General features: G+C 34.2%; 2 protein-coding genes, 1 long non-coding RNA gene and 2 pseudogenes across 4 annotated transcripts; 3 read left to right on the forward strand and 2 right to left on the reverse strand.

Annotated features, from left to right (window-relative positions):
* Window positions 1-1,803: 1,803 nt before the first annotated feature.
* LOC133705292 (alpha-1,4 glucan phosphorylase L-2 isozyme, chloroplastic/amyloplastic-like) lies at window positions 1,804-5,790 on the reverse strand (annotated as a pseudogene).
* On the forward strand, window positions 5,491-8,748 carry LOC133704830 (putative SNAP25 homologous protein SNAP30). Of its 2 annotated transcripts, none has more exons than XM_062129849.1 (6): window positions 5,491-5,782; window positions 6,416-6,950; window positions 7,869-7,962; window positions 8,043-8,167; window positions 8,259-8,356; window positions 8,469-8,748. In XM_062129849.1, the coding sequence occupies exons 2-6, from the start codon at window positions 6,519-6,521 to the stop codon at window positions 8,566-8,568; spliced, it is 849 nt and encodes a 282-aa protein (XP_061985833.1). In that variant the 5' UTR covers window positions 5,491-5,782; window positions 6,416-6,518; the 3' UTR covers window positions 8,569-8,748. The 2 variants fall into 2 exon arrangements, with proteins under 2 accessions (XP_061985833.1, XP_061985832.1); XM_062129848.1 differs by having other exon boundaries at window positions 5,492-5,782; window positions 6,409-6,950.
* Window positions 8,749-10,805: 2,057 nt separating this feature from the next.
* On the reverse strand, window positions 10,806-16,602 carry LOC133705293 (probable inactive purple acid phosphatase 2; annotated as a pseudogene).
* Window positions 16,603-16,869: 267 nt separating this feature from the next.
* On the forward strand, window positions 16,870-17,999 carry LOC133705034 (uncharacterized). Its single transcript, XR_009844179.1, has 2 exons — window positions 16,870-17,653; window positions 17,740-17,999. It is a non-coding gene; the product is annotated as an uncharacterized LOC133705034 (long non-coding RNA).
* Window positions 18,000-21,393: 3,394 nt separating this feature from the next.
* LOC133704378 (probable leucine-rich repeat receptor-like protein kinase At1g35710) lies at window positions 21,394-24,173 on the forward strand. The gene is made up of 11 exons (XM_062129189.1): window positions 21,394-21,567; window positions 21,658-21,805; window positions 21,915-21,986; window positions 22,161-22,232; window positions 22,362-22,433; window positions 22,521-22,664; window positions 22,758-22,838; window positions 22,931-23,002; window positions 23,097-23,168; window positions 23,821-23,892; window positions 23,983-24,173. The coding sequence occupies exons 1-11, from the start codon at window positions 21,480-21,482 to the stop codon at window positions 24,071-24,073; spliced, it is 984 nt and encodes a 327-aa protein (XP_061985173.1). The 5' UTR covers window positions 21,394-21,479; the 3' UTR covers window positions 24,074-24,173.
* Window positions 24,174-25,612: the final 1,439 nt, after the last annotated feature.

Raw genomic sequence — 25,612 nt, forward strand, 5'->3', positions numbered from 1 at the left:
GGTTGAATTACCCTCCAAGCAAAGCAAGTTGTTTTTACTAGCCAGGGGTAATTTAGTAAATTTATTATACAAAGCACAATAAATTGTAAATATATATGTGCCATGAAAATCTTTTAACCTTGGATATAATATAATGAGTATGAAGGTATGGGAAATTTTTTCAAGGAATTATGTGGGGCACAACTTCTGGGTGAGAGAAAATTTTAAAGAACGGTAACATTAGACTCCAAAAAAGAGCAAAATGTTAACCTTATAATATAATGGAAAGGGTAAAGGAATTTTGAGGAGAACTTTATTTTTATTTTTATAAATCTCACTTTATTTTTTTAAATATAATGCTAATTAATTAATTAATTTACACCTTTTCATTTTGTACCACAAGTATAATATTATTTATTTTCTTACTATTTTATTTTATTTTATTTAAAATTTGTTTTGGTTTATAGCGGCCGGGATTCCCTTTTACCCTAATTTTTTTTTCAAATTTTCCTAAACATCCTTAATACTTCACTTCTTGGCACTTTTTACATCCTCAATGCTCCCCTTCAAATTTTTAATCAGGCGTCGAACACAACTTTAATGTCTAAAAACTACATATCCTTGACTATCGCTCATGTTGAAAAGGACAGCATGAAAGGTTTTCTGATTTTATGTATACTTCACCGATTCAACAATATTTCAAGCATTTTATTTGCAAAAATTCCAGATTGAGCAAGCAGATCAAGCTTTCTATACGCTTCGCAATTATTTTCTATACGTTCGCATAAAACTGGTTTATAGAATGCCTACCACCTACTGGTTAGGTAGTATCTTCAAAGCCTAAAGCTGCAATGTTGTGTTGGGGAGAAATTCACAAATTTTGTCACACTTTCACCTGTCAGCCATTTGACTTGCACTTGGTTGGGCTGTGAATGGAAATAATGGCGCCTCGCAGGGCACATCAGTTTGGTCACTTGTTTTTTCTTACTTTATCATTGACTTCGGTTTGGTAGGGAGTTTACCTTAATGGGCCTATTAATATTGGGGACATGCCTAACTTGATGAGAGATATGTCTCTAACACCAAGCAAGCGAGTGATTAAAGCAAAAGCCTCCCTTTTATCTCTTAGAAAGTGGTGTTTTCTCCACTGCGAGACTTTTTGATCCGATGAGCTATAAGCTTTGCTCTACTCCGTAAAGGTAACTTGTACATTCTTTTCAATCGGTGGCCTCGTGCATGGGAAGGAAAGCTTGAAAGCATCTTTTGGAAAGTGTTTATTCTAAATCGATTGATCAGTTCTCCCTCGAATGTTATGTTGCTTTACACAATAATTTCCATTTCCTTGTTTATTATACAAAAATATATAATAATTTATTTGCGTCTAGTAACTCTTAATTTGTAGTTTTATTTACTATTTATTTGGCTATAAATTCTCTTTATTGGTTGAATAATAAAAAAATAAAGTAACTGCTCATCTCGACCTTTTTAACAAGGCAACATTTGCTAATTTATAATGTATATGCTTCCATAGTACAATTGCTAACATTTGCTTCAAATGGTCATCCATGTCTGCATCATGATTAACAAAAGGTCATCTGTCATAAATTTCACCATCCTCTTGGCTTGGACATATGTAGCAAATGTTTTGCCTCCAAATATATATACCCTAGGAACAGAACATACTTTGCCTTTCTTCCCTCAGAAACCATTTCTTTCATTTTTCTTATAGCAATAAACAATTCCCATTATATTCAGTAACTGCCGCTTGTATTCGTGTATGCACCTAACCTGAGAATTAGAGTTATTATTTGTAGACTCAATATATTTTTCATTTATAAATAATATAAATATGAAGAGGTTATCTTTAAAGATGTCCTTTCTTTTCTGCTCAACATCACCGATATGAACAAAAGTGAGACAAATAAAACTCAAGACACTGCCTGTTATCACCATTAACCGTCATCATTCCCAACCTTTCAACATAAGTGCCCACGTTTTACTCGGAACTCTTTAGTGCCAGAAACCAGAAATCAAGAGCCATGTACAAAAGGACCAAAAACTGCTTCCTCCAGAGTTGTATAATCGGATAAGGCAGAGACAGATCTAGGAAATGACAGGCAGGAAATAACCTGTACATCAAACATTGCATCAGGATTGACAATATATCCAGTCTTTTCTTAAAGAAAGGCCGCAACCTTGATCTTGTTTCTTCTTTTTGCTTCCATCCATTAAGATTGAAGGTCCTCGTAATAAGAAAACTGCAAAAACTCACACTTGTCTGTCAAAATATGATGTGTGCGAAACTGACGAGGTCAAATTTAGTGGTCCCAAAATGTAGATGGAATGCCTCGTGTCATGCAATATTGGGACATTTAAAACATGCGCTTGTGAAAATGCATTCAAGTGAAATCCCAATTTGAATGTCACCAGATATCTAAGTTGAGCACACTGCAACCTGTAGGCTGTAACGTAGCAAATAGCAATTTACCTTTCCATGGGTCGACAGTTTCCAAGTGTTTATGACCCAGTTATCTGTTATAGTACTTGGTTATGATTTTACTTAGTTCTGGATTGCAAAACGAATCCATCTTCTTGGTGTCGCCCCATTTGTTTTATTCTGAAAATTCTCACGACACAACTGTCAAAAAGTTATGGATACTGGAATTACTTTTGTCATGAAGAACATTCAATGCACAGTAGTCCTAGAAAAAATAGCAGCGCTTCAATTTCATGAGAAAGTGATATGAGGAAGAGAATAGCATGCAATTTCTGTTTCCTTATAGAACTCATTAAATACTTCAATTTTTACTATTTCACTGTGAATCTCAGCAGCTCCATTTACTGAAGACATAGATTAGCCACCTGGACCATCTTTGGCAGTTTTGGATATGGTTCAAATGTCGCCTCATTTGTCTCATCAATTTCCTATTGTTCAGACTGTTCTTCATCAGTAGATTCAATTTCTTCATCTGAGACTTCAACATCCTCTATGGAGTCAACAGCAGAACTTTCTAGTTTAACTAACAATTCTCTAACTGACTCAGGCAACCCGATGTTATAAAAAATTCTCGTTTGCTTTAGATTTTTCCGCAACAAGTTGAGATCCTCAGCGCCATACTCCACAACTATGGCATGAATCAGCTGGATAACACATGGAAGATATGAAAACATAACAGAAGAAAAAAATTGATCTGACACAAAATCTCCATGTCTTTCTAATATTACCTCTTCATCAATCATCCTAGTGATCTTAACATGCCGAGGCAGCAGTTCCTGAAAAGGTCTAAACTCCATTTCTCCAGAGCCTCAGGTAGAACTGTGTGATTTGTGCATACAAAAGTTCTGCGTGTATCAAAAGGTCCGAGGAAATATTAGCAACCACAAATAGAAGCCAGCATATAGTGCAACTAATTTTTCCGAGAATGTAATGATTTTGTATAAAACTTTTTTTGTGAAATGTTGATCTTTGTATGGATCAACTATAATTCATGTGCATGCAAATGTGCACACACATAGGCGTGACATACATTGTGAAACAAGCATAGTTTAGTTACTGCACAACTGGTAGCCACATAAGTGCAAAACCCATGCTGGGAAGTACCTCTGAGTAATAGCTTATGCTTCCTTCCAGCTCAAACCCTTCCAATCCATCAAAATTCTTATCAGCTCCGAGATGCAAAGTGTTGGACAAGTGTCATTCATTTGCACTGCAAAATTTTCCCATTTCACAGGCTTCCCTGATCTCCTTTCAAAGTGAGCAATTATGTCTTGGAGAGATGCAGAGCATAGTGTATATTGTTGCTTCAACCCTAGTGTCTTACCCTCTACAGATTCATCCCCGGGGTCCAATATGTAGCAAATCTGATCACAACAAATCATCAATTGGAACCATCAGCTTTGGCATTAGAAATATTAATAATGACAATAATAAACCGTTCCTAACCAGCACAAATATTACTGAGGTGCTGTGAAAATATCTGGACAGAAGCACGCATACAACTTGCCTTATTTTGTGATGAGATGTTTGAACAAGCCATAGTTGGACCTGAGTCCATACCCCCAGTGCAGGATAATTCAGTGCTGGTAGTCTGATAGAATTTCCAGCTTTGTTCGACCTAGACTTCACAAAATAAGAATTCTACAGAAAGCTATTGTAAATCCCGGATATGATGCTCTTTGCAAGAGCTGAAACTTTCAGCAGTTTGCTTTTGTTTGTATTGTGGTGTTTGTATATTGTACAAACCTTTTAAGCAATTTGCTTAAGTATATTTTGATCAATGAAAAATTCGTTCTCAAGCAAAAAAAAAAGTATCTTGAGTTAAGAAAATCCAACTTCATATCACACTCATAAATCTGGAGACTTGGCATAAAGTAAGCAGTTATCAGCCATGATGACTGAAAAAAAATATAATAAAAATATCTTACTTGTCCGGCGGCTACATCCTCCAACTTTCTCAAAGCATCAGCATAGGCTCCTGAAAGCTCCAAGTTTCCAATGGCATTTAGCAATGCTCTACCCTGCAAAATAAAGAACACAGTACATAACAAATCATCAGCACTGCAAGTAAAAACCAAACTAGCATAGCAGCATTGGTTTTCAATAGTTGTGGCCACCAGAAAACCAACAGTACTGAACCTGTAAGCACTGCATAGACAGATAATATGCCTGCTTTACATTCATCTTCTCACATGTGGCATTCCAATTTATGATTAACGAATCGCGAACGCTCTCTGCAGTTCTGGAGAAAATGATGGTGTGAATTCTGCATGGTATTTAATGTTGGCTGCAATAGATGCTGAATCAGGTTCAAAGGTATCTAAAGAAGCTGCAAACACAGTATAAAAGCACATGCGCAATATCAGTACATGCTGTTGAATGAGAGAACGCTAAATAGACTAGAAAGGGAAGAAGCTTTCGAGTAGTACAACAAGAACCTTCCCCATTGACTGTGGGATCTTTCAATTCTTGCCTTTCGTCTCTAGCAATGTTTTTGAAAGACAAGTTTCTTCTTCTTGAACGATTGAAAAATCGTGGGGTTCTAGAAAATAATAGATTTGAATGGCTGGCTCGGTAGTTGAAGCCTGAAACACATGTGGAGCCTGAAACTGAATTTCAATTGAGCCGCAGAGAATGGTAAAGCAGCCATGAATTGTTGTCGTTCTCTGCTCTTTTTTAGATGGATTGCTGAAAGAGAGAGTGGGGTTTTGGTTTTTTCTCGTGTGAGAGCTTTCCTCCAAGTTCAAGACGAGGGAAATATCGATGGTAGAGACTAGAGAGTGAGAGGGAGTGGGGTTTCGGTTTTAGATGCGTGCTGTTGAGTAAGCCCACTTAGGCCCATACCCGTATCCCCCTTCTTACGCCAACAACCAGTTGGGCTTGATCCAATAGAAAACGAAATTTGAAAAAAACAATGGGCCTGGTTAGAGACTTCCAAATGGACTTTGACCACCAAACTAGTTTTTCAAGGAGAACTCACGGGAGAAAAGGACAAAAGGATCCCAACGGTCTAAAAATTGAGAGGGGGGCTCTTATCATAACAAAAGTAGACTCTTTCTTCCTCCATGAAAACGAGATTTTAGCCTTTCTTATTTTACGCAGCGCCTCCCATCTGTTTGATTCATTCAAACATAGACAGATAGGCAAACAATATTTTACCAAAATCTCTCTCTTTCTATTAGAAGGGAGGAGTTTGTTTTCAGGTAACCATTCTTTGATTCGCATCCACGGGCTTTACGTGAAACTTCTCTTGGCAATTGGAAAAGGAATTATAATTGCTGCTCTCATTCTTCATTCTGATCTCAGGTACCCATTCTTTGATCTCTTTCCCTTCTTTAGTTCCACTTTTTAATGTGATGTTCTTTTGAATTGTCCATCTTGCATTACTTCGAAGCAAGATGATTTTTTTCCCTCATGCTTATCTTGCTTATTGCAGCCCGTACGGTTCTTGATCTGATTGCCTTATTTTCTGGATAAGATTGAGAGATTCTAGTTTTGATTATTTGGAGCGTTAATCTTCACTCTTCAGGGATAAATTCCGTTTTTCGTTTCATTAATTTGGCATCTTTCTTTCGTTGTTGTGTTCAAGACCCAAGATAACCAAAAAGGAGGAGTTGGGATTCCATTTTCAGTGGTTCCTCCGTTTTTTTTCTTCTTATCAAATCTACGACCCATTCATATTTGTTAACTTTAATTTCTTGCAAAATTCTGGTTCTCTCTTTCTTTCTCTCATCTATTTATGTTAATTGGAGTTATGTTGGTAATTGATTTCTGGGTGTTTTTAATGTTTGTGCTTGGCTTGAGATTTAATACTAATGGTTGGCAAATATGCTGTTAGCATCCTGAAACATTTTCTTAGTAAAGAAAATAAAATAGATTGGGAAGAAAAATCTCCATTGCCATTACAGCTGACTGACATGGTTTATGTTTAGGTATCAGGATTGAAGTTTCACGCGGATACCATTGTACCCTTTTCTTGGGTTTTGCACTTCCAACCAATCAACTGTCCAATTGACGTGCACAAGTTTTGCTCATAGTCAAAATGTTTGGATTTAGGAAATCACCTGCAAATAATAAACCTACCAAGCAAAGTTCAGTGAACCCTCCAGCCTCTTTTACCTCTAACCCTTTTGATTCAGATGATGAATCCAATGCCAAGCAAACACTTCATCACGGAAAACGAACTTCTTCTGAGCCCATACTTAATGTCCCCAATGATGCTTTTGATGATAGAGACGGATACAAGAACGATTTCCGTGACTCAGGAGGGCTAGAGAACCAAAGTGTTCAAGAACTGGAGAAATATGCTACCTACAAGGCTGAGGAGACAACAAAGAGTGTTAATAACTGCCTCAGGATTGCCGAAGATATCAGACAAGATGCTACAAGGACTCTTGAGATGTTGCATGCTCAGGGTGAACAAATCACCAGGACCCACAACATGGCTGTTGATATGGATAAGGATCTCGGTAAGGTAAGCTCAATGCGTTGTTATGAAATCATTGTTCGTTCGACTGTTAATAGGAATTGCATTAGTCGAGGTGGAAAACTGATGGTTGTTTTATTTTAAAAAGATTGGAGAGAAGGTGATGGTAATAATTCTTGTCTTATTATCTCCAGAGTTTAGACTTGGTTCATTTTGGTTAATTCCGCCTACCTTGGATCAGTACTTACGAAAGTTCCGTGTTATCTGATTCTATGCAAGAGCAAATCCATAATGTATCATGTTAGGTTGAGCAATGTGTATATTTATGTCATCAACAGGGCCTTTTCTTATATGCTTGTATGAAGATAATTCTGTTTCAGTTGAATTTGATAACAAGACCAAGGATTTTTTCTACATAAATTTCATGCAATTCAGCATATGCTTATTGGAAGGAAAAACGTTTGCAAGGGATGCAAAATTTTGGCCATGGCCCCCTCATGGCTTTTTGGTCCTTAACTTGCATAAGAGAGTACGTTTATGAGGCATCAGTTCAGTTAGATAAGGATTGAACTCATTATTTGCTTGATTAGATGTGAGAAAAATTTTGTAGAAAGAAAGCATACCTTGAAGATATGTTGCATACGCAAGGCATGATTTTTAAATTCTATAAAGATAATCTGTCATTCTATTACAGTAGTCTGTTGGCTCAAGAAACTAAAACGAGGTCAACTCACCCAGAAAAAAAAATACAGATGTAAAAAGAAAGGAAGCTTTTATTTTGCTTTACCGTTTATAAAGAAACATTACCTGGTAATGGATTACCATTGAAGAGCATATATGACTGTTTTGAAAAGACTTTCTTCTTGGTTCTACATTTGGTTTTCTTTGATCTCGTTTACTGGATCCTTCCATCATTTCACGAACAGTTGGTGATAGCTTCTAATGATCTCAAACTGGTATTATCAGGGTGAGAAGCTCTTAAACAATCTCGGAGGCATTTTCTCTAAGCCTTGGAAGCCAAAGAAAACCCGGGATATAACAGGACCTTTGATCACAGCAGGTTTCTAGCATCACTGGCTTGTTTCATTTTCTAAGAATTGTTGCCTTGTGTTCTTCTTTGAACTGCTTTACTGGCTACAGATAAACCTTCCAAACTGAACCAATACAACAGAGGAGAAAGAGAAAAGCTGGGTTTAGCTCCTAGAGGACGTTCAGCTCCTACAACACCTCCTCCTGAACCAACAAACGCACTGCAGAAAGTTGAGGTTAGTTTCCTTGGCTGGTGATTGGAACTTGGGAGAATTCAATTGTAGTGTAATATAGGAATTTATGCATAAATGGCTGTGATGATACCAGGCAGAGAAGGGAAAGCAAGATGATGCACTTTCAGATTTAAGCAACATCTTGGGTGACTTAAAAGGCATGGCAATTGACATGGGAAGTGAACTTGACAGGTCAGTTTGACGTCACTCTTGATTGAAAAAAATGATGTTTTGGTGCATTGCAATTGCAAGTTCGTCATAAACATTTTTGATCTTATTTTCCTAAATTATGTCATTGATGCAGCCAAAATAAATCCCTTGATCACCTTAGTGATGATGTTGATGAGCTGAACTCTCGAGTGAAAGGAGCTAATCAACGTGCACGCCGTTTGCTTGGGAAGTGAAACACCGGGCAGCGTGTATCGCCTTCAGCTACTGAATTCAGAATTCAGTTTACATAACTTCTGTTTAGCTATTGCAGCGGCAAGTTTTGTCAAGTCCCAGTTGTATACAAAGTGCAAGTGTTGTTTCTCTTTCAAGATACTGTTAATACAAAATCTATTCCTCGCTTCTTTGGCATATAATTTCTCCACAATGATGCATCTACTTCACAGACTCACAGGTTAGGAGAATCAGGACTATTGATGTTCCACTGACAACAAAACAAAAGGGGAGAGAGAGAGATCTCCCATGAAATTATGTGAGCTCTATTGGCAGTGACATTCAGATTGTGTTACTGTATAAAACAGTTAAACCATTGTCTTAAACCCAGGATGAAGCAATTTATAAACAGAATGCAATGATTATTAAAACATATTCCTACAAAAACGTATAATGCTTTTGTTCTCACTAAATAAAGAACAAAGATTGGTATTTAGTATTTACAGGAATGATATAAAATTATAATGTAGTTTTTTAGCCATCCAATTTGCGAAAACAACCTGCAGGAAGGCTTCATTTACAACTACAAACTAACTGAAAGCATACCTTCTTTTACTATATATTATAGATTATTGTTCATCTCTTCACATTTTATTATGTCATTATGCACAACATTGTTTATTCTTTTTTTTAAATCATTGAATTTTATTTCTTTTTAATTTTATTCTCACGTTATGTTTGCAACAATTTATTTGTTAGGCTTCGCTTCTCTCGCGTATGTGAAGTGTCGGGAAAGATTCTAATGATCAATAAAGATCAATTTTATAAAATTGGATTTAATTTTAAAAAAATAGATTGAAAAATAGACCACTATTCAAAAAGCACAAAAAACTTCAATTTGGTTTAAAAAATTCAATTTATGCATCATTTATTCAGTCGGTGGCGAGAGAAGAGAAAGAAAATAGACAAAAAATAAAAGGAGAGAAAAAATGGTTCTTTAGGTATATTCTAATACATAAAAAAATTACTTTTGATGTTTATGAACTTGTCTCGTAAAGAAAAGTTTTATAAAGGAGTTTAAAATTTTTATCTTGTTAAAAAAATAAATTAAAGCTCAAGAGAGTTTTTTATTTAGTTTGTTATTTAGATTGATTGAATGGTGTTTTGAGTTAAAATTAAGTTTAATAAAGTTTTGAAGATGTTATTAAATATTGGGTTAAAATAAATTGTAAAATGATTTTTTATGATTCCAGAACTCAAACCTTGAATTTCTAACCACCAGGTGGTCAAAATTTGAGCTAAAAAACAATTAGTCATCTGTCCGGATGAACAACACATCCTCCGTTGTCCACTTTTTTTTTTTATAAAAAAAAAAAAAAAACTTAGCACATGGGTCTGGTCTTGCAGGCCCATGTATCGCTCAGCTTTTCTTATTTTACATCAAGCACACTCGCCCATCTTCCCAAGCCGAGGTGCTAGGCTTTTTTATATATATATATAATGCCATTCAGTTATTTTAAATTAGTTTTTTTCTTAAAAAAAGAATAAAACCCACTATAATTAAAATATATTTAAAATATTATCCAATTTCACCATAATTTTAATATAACATAATATATTTTATAGTAATATTAATTACTTTGTTAGTTATTATATATGAAATTAATATGTATTTTAAAAAAAATATGTTCAAGAATATTCAGTAAAATAAAATATCTATTTTGTTATTTTTCATTATAAAATTTTTTCATTGTGAATTTATATTTTTAATTGAAATTTATTTTTCATATTACGATGAGTTTTTTTAAATAAAAAAAAACAATGTTTTCATATAAAAAAGTATTCCCCCCCCCCAAAAAAAAAAAACACATGAATACGAAAAAATGATTTAATAAATATATTTTTTCCTTCTATATTAAAATGATAAAAATTTTAATAAATATTTATTTTAACTCTTTTTAGTTTTTATTTGAAAAATATGCTACTAATAAAAAAAATGTTTTCATGAAAAAAAAATCCTTCACCTATTTCTCTATGATTTAAGTTGTTGTATTTATTAAAAATATCTATTATAATTAAAATATAACTGGATAAAAATAGATTTTTAAAACCGCTCTGAAAAAAAACTAGTCTACCCTAGACTAAAAAGGAGGGCTTCATTTCAGCACATCCGTAATGACGCCCGCACACGAGCTCCAAAAATACAAGGAAACATGTCCTGCATGATGTATAGCAAGCATCATAATTTCCTCGTAGTCTTTCAGATCTCCTCGCTTTTCACAGGAGTCTAGGCCCAGCTGTCCCTGTTACCATTTTGCTTCCTGGAAAGGGAAACGTAGCCGAAAATATAGCCCGCAAAAGAGCCCCAAGGACGAGCACCCTAGCTTGACATACCACGGGAAAGTAGAATCAATCACCTTAATCCTGTCTCCAGCTTCCTTACTAATGCTGTCACCACCACTGAGAACTTCTCCAGATGCCAATATCTCCACCATATCGTGCATCTGTCCATCCTGGTTCCCTACATTATAAGTAATTAGTGTTAGCTTCTCCTTGAACTCGCCCCCGTGGTTCGTACATAGACCGGTCAGGCTGTGGAAAGAGTGGATCATCTGGTCTTGGCTCCCAGATGGGCTGCCAGTCTTGTCCTGCCATACCAATCACAGCATGGACGAGAAATCCCTTCCAAGTGCTTCCGCAGGTGAAGTTGCACACTGGACAAAACCTTTCATATCTATGCACATGACCCCACAATGCAAGGGTAACATTGTTAATTTTTCGCAAACAAACGTTCCAAGTGCTCAAACATTTTGTTCCTCAAGGGGCAATATCCCTGTTTTTGCTGCTAGTAGTTTACATTGGTCTGAGCCTTTGGACCACGACAAAAGGGGTCTTGCTCTAGTTAACTGATTCCAGATCTTGCTTTATAAAGTTATATTGGCTGCTCCCAGAAACGAAATTGGTCTTAGTTGATATGTACAAAGGTTTCGAGTCCAGGAGCACGGGTCCCAGTTGACTCTGAAGAGTTCTCTGGCATGTTAAATTTAAGGCTGTAAGGAACCAACAGGCCAACATTCACAACCGCCATCAGTTCCGTAAACTGCATTGGACCAATCCGGTTTCCAGGGCTGTAAAGACCAATCATACTCATGATTACCAATGCACACATGGTATGGCACTTGGATGCAACAGGTTCAACTTGAGTAAAAAAATGGTCCCACAACCATTAGCAGCCTCTTGCATAGCTGATATCTCCAAGAAGAGAAACAAAAGCAGGTTTGTTACCAGTAGCTTCTATGTCACAGAGGATCCACTTCATGGTTTGATATGCTTCCGTCTTGTGTACTGATAAAGGTAGCATATCGTTTCATCCGAGTCTCCATTCCGTGAGACAAAACTCCGAGTCGTGTTCCAACCCTAAGAGTCAGTACTTCCATCCAGTTATCAAAATATTTCCAACTCTGATGGTGGAGAAGCTAGCTAATTGAACCTTTTTTTTAGATTAAATGAGTATATATATCTCGATTAATTTTATGGATTTTAAAATTAATTATGATATAAATCTTTAATGATTTTGATATTTGTGAAAATAAAATGGATGATTTTTAAATAATAATTCTAGAATCTAATCATTTGAGCAGTAACTGAGGGTTTTTAATTGAACTTTATCAACTACAGTTATCGCTGCTGCAGTGAAATTCGTAGGGTGTCATCTGGGCAAGAAACAGATGATGCTACCTTCATCCACTCTCATGAATATTATATAGAGAAATAGGATCACAGTGCAGCTGGCCATGTGAAAAGTGCCAACGAGAGCAGAATTTTACACTCTAGATGATCACAAAAACTGTGATTGACTCCGGTTTTGATAATTGATGTCATATTGTTTCTCAAAACAAGGAATACAAAGAGAGATTGAAACAAATAATCCAGCCAACAACTTGTGGTTTAATTTAAGAATGATATTTGTAGCAGAATGCAATCTACAATTAAACAGCAAGCAGAAGATCGAAAAATAAATGCAAAAGGCAATCAAAAGCCGATCCTTAACTCAATTAGAGATCCCATGAAAAGCATGAACCTGACGTAGGGAAAGCAGGAATTTTTGCCTTTTCCAATCTAGCTTTCATCCCTAAAGGCATGGATGTATGTGATTTCTAAGAGATAAAAAAAAGAAAGAAATTCTACCATGCGGAAAACAACAAGGCAGCTCCAAAAAAGCAACCAAAACACCGTGATGGGCAAGGAAATGTAACCCGACCCGGATTGTCAGGAAGGAGAGGAAGATAGGAACTTGTAGCCGGTGGAGTGCTCGTTAAGAGAGTCAGGAGGTGAGTAAAGACCGAGCCAAACGAGTTTGGAAGGTGAGTCAAATGTTAGACCAGGAAATGATTACTGTCACCAGATTTTAATTTGGAGGGTTGTTGGGGTGACGGAGATTGTGACTTTGGAGAGAGGAATTTGAGTGTGGTGGAAGAGAAGGAGAGGGAGAGGGAGTTTCTTCGTCTTGATGTCTTTCGTTTGTGTGGCAGAAACAAGAAGGTGAGTTTGATTGACCTAATTAATATTAAGCAATGAAATGTTTATAATGTTTAGGTGAGGGTAATTAAGGAAATTTAGAGATAAAATGTGGATCCTGATACAAGTCATGACTAATATTTAGGGAGCATTTGTTTTGTATAAATATTTTATCAATAAAATATATCTTATATATAAAATGTTTTTCATTAAAATATCTTATATGAGAAAAGAGTATCGTAATCCTTATGTTTCGCGATTAAGAGACTCGATAAATTTTTTTATTTTGATATATTTTTTTAGTGATTTTTATTATTTTAATATATTGATGTTTAAAATAATTTTTTAAAAATAAAATAAATATTATTTTGATATATTTATAAATAAAAAGTATTTTAATAATTCTACTACTCTCAAACACTCCTTTATTTTTTTTAAGATGATAATTTAAAAATCAAAAGGGTAAAAAAAGAAAAGTATTTGGATCTTCTCAAATACAATAAAATACAATAACTTAGAAAGTTATGCAATTTACTATTACCTTAAAATTTAAAGTGATTGTTTATATTATAATATCAAAATAATATTTTAAAAAAACTATTATCAACGCATTAAAATAATTTAAAAATATTAAAAATTAATTTAAAATAAAACTTTTAAAAAACATAGTTAAACTTCTATATCAAACAATAGATGAACATGATTGGATCTTGTAACAGGAGCATACTTGTCAACCTGATACAAGATCTAATCCAACCTAGGCTTAGAGTAACTTGAAGATCACTAGATTAATTTAATAGACTAATTATTTAAAAAATTCAACTTTTTAATATATATATATATAAACATTAAGATTGTACATTGTAGCTGTATTACATATTACTACGGATTTGGGTAGTGCCAATTTTTTTTTTTATGTTCTATTCATTATTTTTTTTCTCTTCAATTTGATCCTTATTATGCATAATTTGCTGTTATTTGCTTTTAATTTGTTAGTGAATGACAGAATTCAAAGACAAGGGATCATAGCAAAAAATATAAAAAAAATAGGCAGCTGTTTTAAAATTTGCACATAGAATTAACTTTAATTCTTCTACTTTTCCAAATCCCCGTGGGTTTAGAAAAATCACTACTAGCATGAAACTTTAATTTTTAATTTTTAGATTTAAAAGAAAAACGAGAGGGTTGCTGAATTTTATGGAAGTGAGAAAAATGGTGGCTGGTATTGATTATGTGCATGAAAAATATTAATTATGATGTTAACGAGTTATATTTAATAAAAAAAATTATAGTAAAATATTTTATGACCTTGACCCTGCTTGTGAAAGTAAATTTGAGCTTAATTTTTTTTTAATTTTAGATTGATTTTTTTTTAATTTTTGAACAACTTTGAAGTTAGTTAAAGCTAAGATTGAGTTTATTCGTATATCTATGATGGTTTTTTTTAGATGTCCTTGGTAAGAAAACTAGTTTAAAATTAGTTTTTTGATTGAAATATCACAACTCTGGCTTTCCAGTGACTTTCTAATTATCAAACTCTATATATGTTAGCACACGATACTATTTATCTTATTTAAAAAAAAATTAAAGGCCACATAAGCCTAGATGTCTGTTATTTATTTGATGGGTCCATCATTTTTGTTTATTTACTTCTTTTTTTATCCAATTTTATTGAGGTAAATAATTATGTAACGTTATTTTATTCTTTTAATTCATGATTCAGATTGTAAATTTAATTGATTAATTTGACTTAATTTTTTTTGTTATTTTTTAATTGATTGTTTTTAGGTTGATTGATTAATAAATTAAGTTTCATATATTTTATTTTTATTTGTATCATATTTTATTTTCATGATTTGAGATGTGAGTTTTGATAGGTTGATTTAGTTGGATTTAATTTTTCGAATCCAAGTTAGATTTGAAGTAACTGGTTTGATAATTATGAACAGTCAACCGAAGCTGGCCCTTTCAGGTGGGACGTGCATGAGGCCACATTTCCCGTGACCTCATCAAGTCATAATAAAATGCAGTCCTTTCATGAATCCGAAGACCATGACTTTATCTGCAACATCCGTGAAGAAATTGGAATGAGACAGTAAATCCTCTGTAGTCCGGGCAGCGGTCTCCAGCTCCTCTTCCCTAATGACAGTCCGTCCTAATTAATGTGCCCAGATTTAGGGTTCCGGATCCACGTGAGCTGTACATGTTCACGAACGTTTTGATCCCATATAGGCATATATATTGAAATATGGCCATGCAATTAAACGGCAGAGAGAATGTGCGTGGATCTCCACACACACACACACACACACACACACACACACACACACACACCCTCCCCAACCCTCCCTTCGCAACTAGCAGTTGATTTTTTCTGTCGGTCTACACGAATTTTAAACTCCCCGTCCTCTCTTTTTATTTTTTTAGTATTGAAAATGTAATAATAATTATTTTTTAATGTTTTTTTGTTTGAAAATACATAAAAATAATAGCTTTTGACATTTTAAAAATTATTTTTGATATAAATACATCAAAACAATAAATAAATAAATAAATAAAATTTAAAAAATCACAAATCATGATTCCAAACATAAAAACAAACAGTAGTGAATGATGCAGTTCACCCCAGTTTAACCCGTCTTTTTTTTTCCCTCGCAAACCCCAAATCATTAAGTGTGGTCATAAGAAAAATCTTGTGTATTTAATTTCAAGCTACCATTTTAACACAATGCAATGAGATGTCTCAAGGTGGTCCTGCCACGTAATAGAAGAGTATTAAATAATTTAAGTATTAAATTATCTCTCTGTCAACTTCACTAAGAAGAAGAAAAATAAAAAAATTAGTGGTCGACACCCAGTTATTCAAATGAATTTAATATATATGACTCAAATTGAAAGTATACAAACTAAATTTCTTCTTTTATGAAAATTATTTATTTCTTTTATCAGCATCACAATCAATTAAAAAAAATATTTAGAAATATAATAATAATTATTTTTAAAATATTTTTTATTTTTTAAAATTTATTTTTAACACCTCACATCAAAATAATTTAAATATATATATAAATAATTTTAAATAAAGAAATCAATTTTAGCTAATATCGGTTTGAAGAGCAGTATAGTATATACCCTATAAATTCGTGGCTAATTAATTTGACGAGAAAGATAAAAGTCGATTTCCAGAAAAAGTGGCCCCCTTTGTTCTTTGACAAATTATATTCGCATTAAAATTAAGGGTTCTTCATGTGTCTCTTGCTTCGCATTAAAACCCTTCTTCTAACCCCATCTTCCTTTCCTTTCTCATTTCTCTCCAAGCCATCTCTTCAACAATCGCTGTCTCCCTTTCTCCTCTATCTCTCTCAACCATGAAGAACCCTTTTTCTTCAACCACTACCTTGTCTAGTCACGGCCTCCTAATCTTGGCTCTGCTCCTCCTCTTCTTTGTCATATCATCAACCGCCACTGGAATCCCAACCTCTGCTTCACTTGAGACATCTTCAAGAAACCAGCACCACCGCTTCAAGAGTCAACACCATTCTTGCGGTTCTTTCCCTCATAAAAGCTCCTCACGCTCTTGGTGCATTCGGTTTCAAAGAATGAACGGGCGGCGACATCTAGGGTCACCACTTCCACCACCACTACCACCACCTATTGAGATTGATCCAAGATATGGTGTTGAGAAGAGGCTAGTACCTTCTGGGCCTAACCCTCTGCATAATTGATCATAGTTCTTGATTTTCATCACCGTACCTATATATATATATATATATATATATATATATATATATATATATATATATATATATATATATATATATAATTTAACCAGTGCTGTGAATAGACTCAATACCATCTTTCATCTCTTCAGTATTATAGCACTAGCTATACTAAATATGGCCAAGTTCTTTCTATATTTTTTTGCCAGGATTTTCTTCTTTCTTGAATTATATATGATCGTTCTTTGCATTTCTTCTGGTCTTTCTTGGTGTCTACGTCATGACCTTCTCATGCCTGCCTAAATTATTTCTTGAGCATCTGGTCTACCGATCGAATTCGTGAAAGGAGAGTTATGTATTAATGGATATACAGTGACTATTATGCATGCAGAAAAGGATCAGCTGTGCTTGTGTTTAATTACTAGATTGTGTTATTAGAAGATGCATAGCTTGTAACGTGTAATGTGGGAGAGGGTTGAAAAGTTAGGGGGCAGTTAAACAAGCATGGAAATGGTCTACCGATCGAATTCGTGAAAGGAGAGTTATGTATTAATGGATATACAGTGACTATTATGCATGCAGAAAAGGATCAGCTGTGCTTGTGTTTGATTACTAGATTGTGTTATTAGAAGATGCATAGCTTGTAACGTGTAATGTGGGAGAGGGTTGAAAAGTTAGGGGGCAGTTAAACAAGCATGGAAATGGTCTTCTTGTCATGACAAGTTCAGAATTTTGGTGGAGGTGTACTTCAAAAGAAACTCATGAGTTGCGTTAATTTGGAGCTGTATAAGCAAAAGTCAATCAAAGAATGGAGGCTGGGGGCAGATTTGTCTCCCCATGTGGGTCCGCAACCACAATCCTGACGTCGAGGGTATATAGTACTTAAGTTGATTAATCTAAGTTTCGCTAGCTGTGATCATTTTGTTTATATACTGTTGCTTCTCTTCTCTCTCTCAGCTTTGTCATTGATGCATTCATGGTCAGCATCTCGCCTGTTTTTGGATGAATACACAAATCACTGTGGAGCTAGCTAGCTCGTTGGCATTCTAACCGGGCAATGCACCTCAGCCTGTTATGTCATAGGTACACGCTACACAGGTATATAGTGTAGAAATTGGTAATGGACGTTTTCTTTAATTTATGCAATAATCTTTCCTAGTGTGGTTTCACATCACGAGAATGAAGAAATGCAGGAGCATTCCTCAATTTTCCTTCTAGACACGATCAAAATGCCGTCCAAAATGGCTGGACAAATCCACGTTTGGTCTGCAATGACAGCATTATATCTAGTATTTCTATTGTTAACTGGGTAATTTTACCTTCGGGTCTTCCCTTTGTGTGCATGTGCTCCAAAAGAAATCAGCAGAAAATGGACGAACGGGCCAGTAACATTTCTTAATTCAGATACATCCTGAAATAGCTTTTTCTAAAAAAATCTTCAATTTTTAAATGGGCGAGCCAAAAACCTTAAAGATCACATAGATCACAGTCATTTTTTTTTAAAATAAACATAATATATAGTCACTGTTTTTTCAATTAATTTACGCCGATTGATCTTTCGCTGACATGTGAACAGTTTTGGTTAAATTTAATATTTGACTTGAATGGGAGTAGATGGAAGATTCGAATTGAATTAAAAAAAAATTCATGAAATACAAGGGTCATTATTAAATAGTGAAAGGACCAAGCATGCATTTAACCCGATTTTTCTCCACATCATTGGACAAATGAAAACGTCAACAATTAATATTGATAACTGGATAGCTTGATTAAGTGAGTGGTTGAGATTAAGTTAATTAAAATTAAAAAAAGGGCGAATTGAAGAGATAAAATAGAATATGGGAGTTCGAGAGATAATAAAAAATAAATAAAATAAAGAAAGGCCAAGGTTACCAAACCCCTCTAACCATGATTTCAGGCCAGCAAGAATTTGTAGTTTGTAGTTCGGTTTGGAAAAGAATTGTAATGACATTCTATTTACATATATATACATGCAGTGTATACAGTATTTTTTTTTTAATGCAGAGGTAACTAAGCATATGCCCTACCTGAATTTAAAGGTGTTAATGAGTATTATAATAATTATTTTTCAAGATGTTTTTTTTTATGTATGAAAATAATAATTTTTTATTTTTAAAAATTATTTTTAATATAAACATATCAAAATAATATTAAAAAATTAATTAAATGAAATATCATTTAAAACGAAATTCCAGACTGCCTCTAAATAAAAGCCATCAAATCTCACTGATGGATTTCGTCTTTCACAGGGTCAATTGAGCTTTTCACATTACGATGGCTTTTTAGATGCAATCATGAAGGGTTTAAAACGGAATTTGCAAATGCCAATAGCAACCATACCAATATTGGTATAAATAACTTTATATTTTGTGTAATTATATAGGTTGTGGTTTAATGGGAAAATTTTAAAATAAATTTTTTGTTTTATAATTTCTAGTTTGAGTCTTGTAGTTGCTTATATGATGATCACTGGAAGCTTAAATGGTCGTTAATTTTAAAACCCATGAGATTAATCGAGGTACAAGTAAACTAACCCGGAAACCAACATTAAACTAAAAATAAAAAACTTTATATCATGTGTTCTTAGAGATCATTATACAGTTAAATCATATAAAATAAATGCCGATAAAACTAAATATAAATGCCGATAAAATACATGTGCTCTTAGAAGTCTTACTCTTGGGACAATTGTAAATGCCATCAAACAAGCTATTTTTATAACAACTGTTTTGTTCTGTTATATTCACATGCATTATGTCGGTGTAAACTTTTTCAATCTAATATTTTTATTTAATTATATTATAATAAAATATATAAAAAAGTAATGAAAATACTCTTTTTTAGTATAAACACATCAAAATAATACAACAACTCTTTTGTTAAAATACTCCTTTTTAATTTCTCTACCTTTTTGTTTTGACAATAAAATTTAATTTCATAAACAGTGCAGTTCATTAAATAAAAAGCAAAAACAATAAAAAAACTCAACTAAAACTATAATACTTGAGCTAAAAAAATATATTCTTAATAAAAAACTATTTTGATCTCTAAAGACTCAATTTTAATTTTTTTTCACTTAAAAATACTTAAAAAACAGCATACTAATCTCAGTAGACCTATTTCCAATCTTAAACTTGCAATCACTCTAAAAAAAATAAAATTCTAACGAAATAAAAAGTAACTTCATGATTTTTTTTATTTAATTTTTAAAACATATTCAAGGAAAAATGTTATTTTTATTAAATCTATTTCTCCTTAATGAATATATTTATATAAGATTGATTATTTTAGTTGTTAAAATGTGGCTATTTAAGCACTTGTTTTTTTTTTTTGTTCAATGATATTTTTTAAAATTTTGATACCTGTAATGTAAATAAATAAAATTTAAAAAGGGACATGTGAAACTCTCAAAACATAGAAAAGAAAAATTGAAAATTTTAGGTAATAAACTATAATTTTTCGTGATCATTAGGAAAGAAAAGAAAAAAGGTCTATATATTTTTTTTAGTTTAACGTGAGTGTCTGCTCAGCTTGCGCATACTTCGACTAATTTTATGGACCATGAAGTTAATGACCATGTAAGCCTCCAGTGGTTATCACATAAGCAAGCACTGGACCACCACCTAAATGATTATGTTTTTTAAATATTCAGTCCAATTGATGTGGCTTAAAACAAATATTAATAAGTTTCACAAATCATAAATTAATTAAGTGTTTACAAGGTGTAACTACAAAGTCTGAAAAGAGGGATTCACGGGTGTGATAGTATGTAAATGATTTTAAAAATGATTTTTATTTGAAAATAAATTAAAATAATATATAGTTTTTAAGTTTTTAAAAAATTATTTTTAATATAGTATATAAAATTTTAAAAATATAATTTTTTTAATTTAGTTGAAACGCTGTTTGAAATGTAATTCTAAACAGCTTATAGAAAGAAGAGATTTGAGAATATGATAAATATTATTTTTAAAATAATTATTTACTTTAAAATATTAATGTATTTTTTATTTTTTAAAATGTATTTTGAACATGTATACATTAAAATAATAATAATTTAAAATAAAAAAATTAAATTTTAATAAAAAAACAAGTTGCATAGTAACGCTAAATAAACGGGATCTTAATAATATAGTATTGGGTCAAACTTCTGGGAATATATTTTACATTTTAACCTAAATCGAAAAAATAAAGTGGCAGGCATTCCATTCGACATTTTCTGAAGCTGAGTGAAGAAGAGCCAAACACCGAGTCCGAGTCCCGTTAGTGATGGACTTATTAATAATCTACAATGTGCACGCCTGTCATCCCCGTTAGTGATGCACTTGAAGGCCTAGTTGCTGTGGTCAACCGTGTGACTTGTTCCACCCCCGTCCCGGGTTCGACCCTCTATGTGCACGCCTGTCACCCCCGCGGTGCCTAACCTGCCCCTGGGCTTGCAGGATGTCCAGTGGGCCGTGGGGAATAGTCGTGGTGCGCGCAAGCTGGCCCGGACACCCCACGTGAATCAAAAAAAAAAAAAAAAAAAAAAAAATCTACAATAATAAAATAACAGTAATAGTAATAGTAAATAGTAAATATTGTAATACTTCATAGATCTTTGTTCTATCTTCTCTTCCATTTATTCTTCACATAATTTATAGTGATCACACCCACCCGATCTTCTCTTCCTAAAAATGGCGCGTTCATCATTCTCCTTCTCTCTCATCCTCATTTTCCCTCTCCTCTTCCATCTCGCTCTCTCCAAAACCCTTAAACGCGACGGTGTTTCTTCAGATCTCTCCTTTTAACTCGCTCTGTAAACCAAATATCTCTTCAGATTGATGATTTTTTAGTGTGTATTTGTTTTTGCAGTGAAAGCTTTGAATGAAATAAAGGCATCGCTAGGTTGGAGAGTGGTGTACGCTTGGGTCGGCGACGATCCTTGTGGCGACGGTGACCATCCGCCGTGGTCCGGCGTCACTTGCTCTATCGCAGGAGATTACAGAGTCGTCACTGAATTGTAATTACTGATAGTTTGATTTTTTTATCTCAATTTGCTAAATATAGAAATAGGGTTTTGAGAAATATTGAAAATTTGAGGTTTTTTATTCCTTTATTATTGGTTGCAGGGAAGTGTACGCAGTGTCCATCGTGGGGCCATTTCCTACTGCTGTAACCAATTTGCTGGATCTTACTAGACTGTAAGATTTGGATTTAATTTTTTCAATTTTGTTGATCTATTGCATCAGCTTCTGTTTTTAAATTTATGGACTACAAGTACAAGTGTTGCTAATTTAATGAAGGCAGGTTATGATAGAGTTCATGTATTGGAAGTGCTTGTGATTTTTCTATACGGGGTTTTTCTATACATGCAGGGATCTTCATAATAACAAGCTCACAGGGCCTATTCCTCCGCAAATTGGGCGATTGAAGCGTCTTAAGATACTGTAATAGCCCTTTTCTTTTGCTTATTTTAAGTTTTTACTTTGTGCTGAATTTTTAAGCTTTGAGTTAATTTGGGCTAGTTGTTGCAAAGTGTGATTCATTATGTTGGTGCTCTGTTGTTGTTGTGTCAGTAATTTGAGGTGGAATAAACTACAAGATGTTCTTCCTCCTGAAATAGGTGAACTGAAGAGTTTGACTCATCTGTGAGTGTTCTAATTTTCTCCAATATATAATATGATGTCGTTAGGGATTCTTTCATCTGAAAAGTCATTTCATGTATCCTTTTGCAGTTATCTGAGCTTCAATGCTTTCAAAGGAGAAATCCCTAGGGAGCTTGCAAATCTGCCTGAGCTTCGGTATCTTTATCTACATGAGAATCGTTTTTCTGGGCGAATTCCTGCAGAATTGGGGACACTGAAAAATCTTCGGCACTTGTAAGAGGCCATCCCCTTCTCAGCATGTCCTTGTTGTATGTTAAATGGTAGAACTATATTTTTGGCAATCTAATTCTAATACCTCGCTTTTAGGGATGCTGGCAACAATCATTTGGTGGGTACGATCAGGGAACTGATACGTACTGATGGTTGCTTCCCTGCACTTCGCAACCTGTAAGTTTATGTGATTCTGCAAGTTCACATTTGCTCCTTTATTTTTTGGTGAAGCTTTTGTAAGTAATTCTATCTTTGACCTTGATATGTAGTTATTTAAATGATAATTATCTAACTGGTGGAGTCCCCGCACAACTTGCAAACCTAACCAGTTTGGAAATCTTGTAAGTTTCTCTTCATTTTTGTTCTTTCTTTCTAAAGGCAGCTAGATTTTCATTGCTGTACCATGATTATAATTGGTTGCTTTATTGGTTTCAGGCACCTATCACACAATAAAATGACTGGAATAATACCTGTTGGACTTGCTCATATGCCTAGATTGACTTACTTGTAAGTTTCTTCTTCAAAATATTACTGCTACATTTCTCTAGTGTTGGTAATGCTTTCATCAGGTCAAAGTTATAATCAGCCTTTTGTCAAAAGCACTGCATGCCATGATGATTGAATTGCTAAAATATATCATCTTGGATTGTCCTGCGATAAAAGAAAAAAATAAAGGCTTGCATCCCAGCTATAGCAGCATTTCCATGAAGAAAAAATGCCTAAGAATGTGCTTTATCTGGATGTAGATCTCTTATATTTTACATCCATAATTTGTTCAATCATTCTCTAGCAAACAGTTGAATATTGACTGTCTTGCCACAAATCTTTTGACATACTCTCAAATGGCATCAAGGCTGAGGTATTTTTGTCAACAAAAACCTGTTCCCAAGTAAAATTTAAAAATGCCCAAGCTCCTTTATCTGAAGTGACTTTGGTCATCTTGCTGGTCCCCTTTTGGCATCCATATGTAGCCTATTCTCCAAGAATTTCTGTTCTGTTTCAACGTCATTAAACCTAATGCATTGTTTTGCTGGTATGTGTCTAACCCCCCAGTTTGAATTAGTGAAATTGTTGGATCCAATTGTTAGCTAAGTATCTGTGCACTGTTAAATCGTGTATTCCTTTTGTTTTCATTATATATGCTTTCTTCATCATCCAGGTACTTGGATCACAACAATTTTAATGGGAGAATTCCTGACGCCTTCTATAAGCACCCATATTTGAAAGAATTGTGAGTTTCTTTCTCCCCTTGGACCTGAAATGTGATAATTTTTTTTGTGTGCATCTCGGTGAACCATAGCTATTTGAATGTTTTCTGCAGATATGTTGAAGGAAATGCATTCAAGCCAGGTGTAAACCCAATAGGTGTTCACAAAGTCCTTGAAGTGTCTGATACTGATTTTGTAGTGTAGTGTAAGCATCAATCAACCTATTTTTTATTTTTTGGACACTAATATTTTTGGCATGACAAGGCTATATTTATGTTTCTGCAATGAAATGGGAAATTTAGTAGCTCCCCAGTTCAAACTTTCCCTTTAATGACCGCAGTGTTTGTTTGCAAGGGATATAAAAAGGATGCCGTAGAGCCCAAATGGCCCAAATCTCTCCTTGTTAGCAATCCATGTACCTGCATGTGCTACAGGATATCTAGGAATTTAATGCTGTCATTTTTTTTATTATTATTATTACCATGCGTCTCCGTTTTGTGTTACGATACATGCTGAGCGCCGACGCCCTTTTGATCCGAATGCTGGTTTTTTTTTTTTTTTGACCGAACTAATTTTGGAAAAACAGTCCCAAGACTTGGTTTACTCAACCTGATACTCGTTCAGCAATACAGGATTCGTGGGTGACACCCTGGGAATGGAACCACCGCGTTCAAATATAAATTTTCTTCAATTGGCATGCTTTCGACCTTGCTAATCGAAGTTTTCTAGATTAGCAAAAGATGTGCTGTATGTTGGTGGGTGAAGCTTGTGGTTCGTTGAATGTATCATGATAAGTCTCACAATGGTCTTGCAAGATTGTTATGCGAATGCTGCACTGGCATGAACCTCGAGACACTTCCTTCAACACATCTGACTGGTTAACTCTCGTACCAGTGCAATCGAAAGCTTAACAGCATTGAAAGAAGATGCCACTATCACTAAAGCAGGCAAAGGGATTAGCACTAAAACACTTAACGCTGAAAGTCATGCCTTGGCGACTTAGAATAAACAATTTGGCATCCCAAACAATTCAACTGCTTGTTCATTTTCTCATAAGCCGATCCAACGTCTTCCATGTCTCAATGTTTTTTCCTCCCCTATAACAAGCTCACAAGGCTGGGTCTTGACAACCAGCTGCCTTGTATACCGTTCTATTTCTCATCAGCTTCTCATTTTTTCGGCATAATCATATTCCCCAGAAGCTGATGAAGGAAATGCAAGGCAGCTGGTATATATTGAAGTGTATGCGCTCTTGATCAACAAGATTTTGGCTAATGGTATCAAGGGTAAGTTTTGAAGGAACAGAGCATTGAAGTTTTCATATGTATATATTGGTTTTCAGTGCCAGTGATTTATTTTCCTAGAAAAAAATGTTTCTTTGCAGTCATATTTAGAATGGCATTGAATAAAATTTAAAAGCTAAATTGAATTTTAGAGTATATTTATACATGTATAGTTCTTTTTTGCCACGTGGCCATATTAGAACTCCAGATGATACAACTTATCCACGAAAAACTTTTGTAGCTACTGCTTAGTTTTTAATTTTCTCCATCAGGTTTAAACTGACCAGTCTTGAATTTTCTCTACCATGGTTGGAAGTTAGCAGCTTGACAAACAGAACGAAAAAAAGAAAAACGTTGCGGTGCACTTGTGATATATATATATATATATATATATATATATATGGATTTACTGCTAGTCACGTTGGTATTATATCAAACACTGTTGCCGTTCATATTCCAG

Source organism: Populus nigra, chromosome 10 (genome assembly GCF_951802175.1).
Source record: "Populus nigra chromosome 10, ddPopNigr1.1, whole genome shotgun sequence".
Taxonomy (NCBI): Eukaryota; Viridiplantae; Streptophyta; class Magnoliopsida; order Malpighiales; family Salicaceae; genus Populus; species Populus nigra.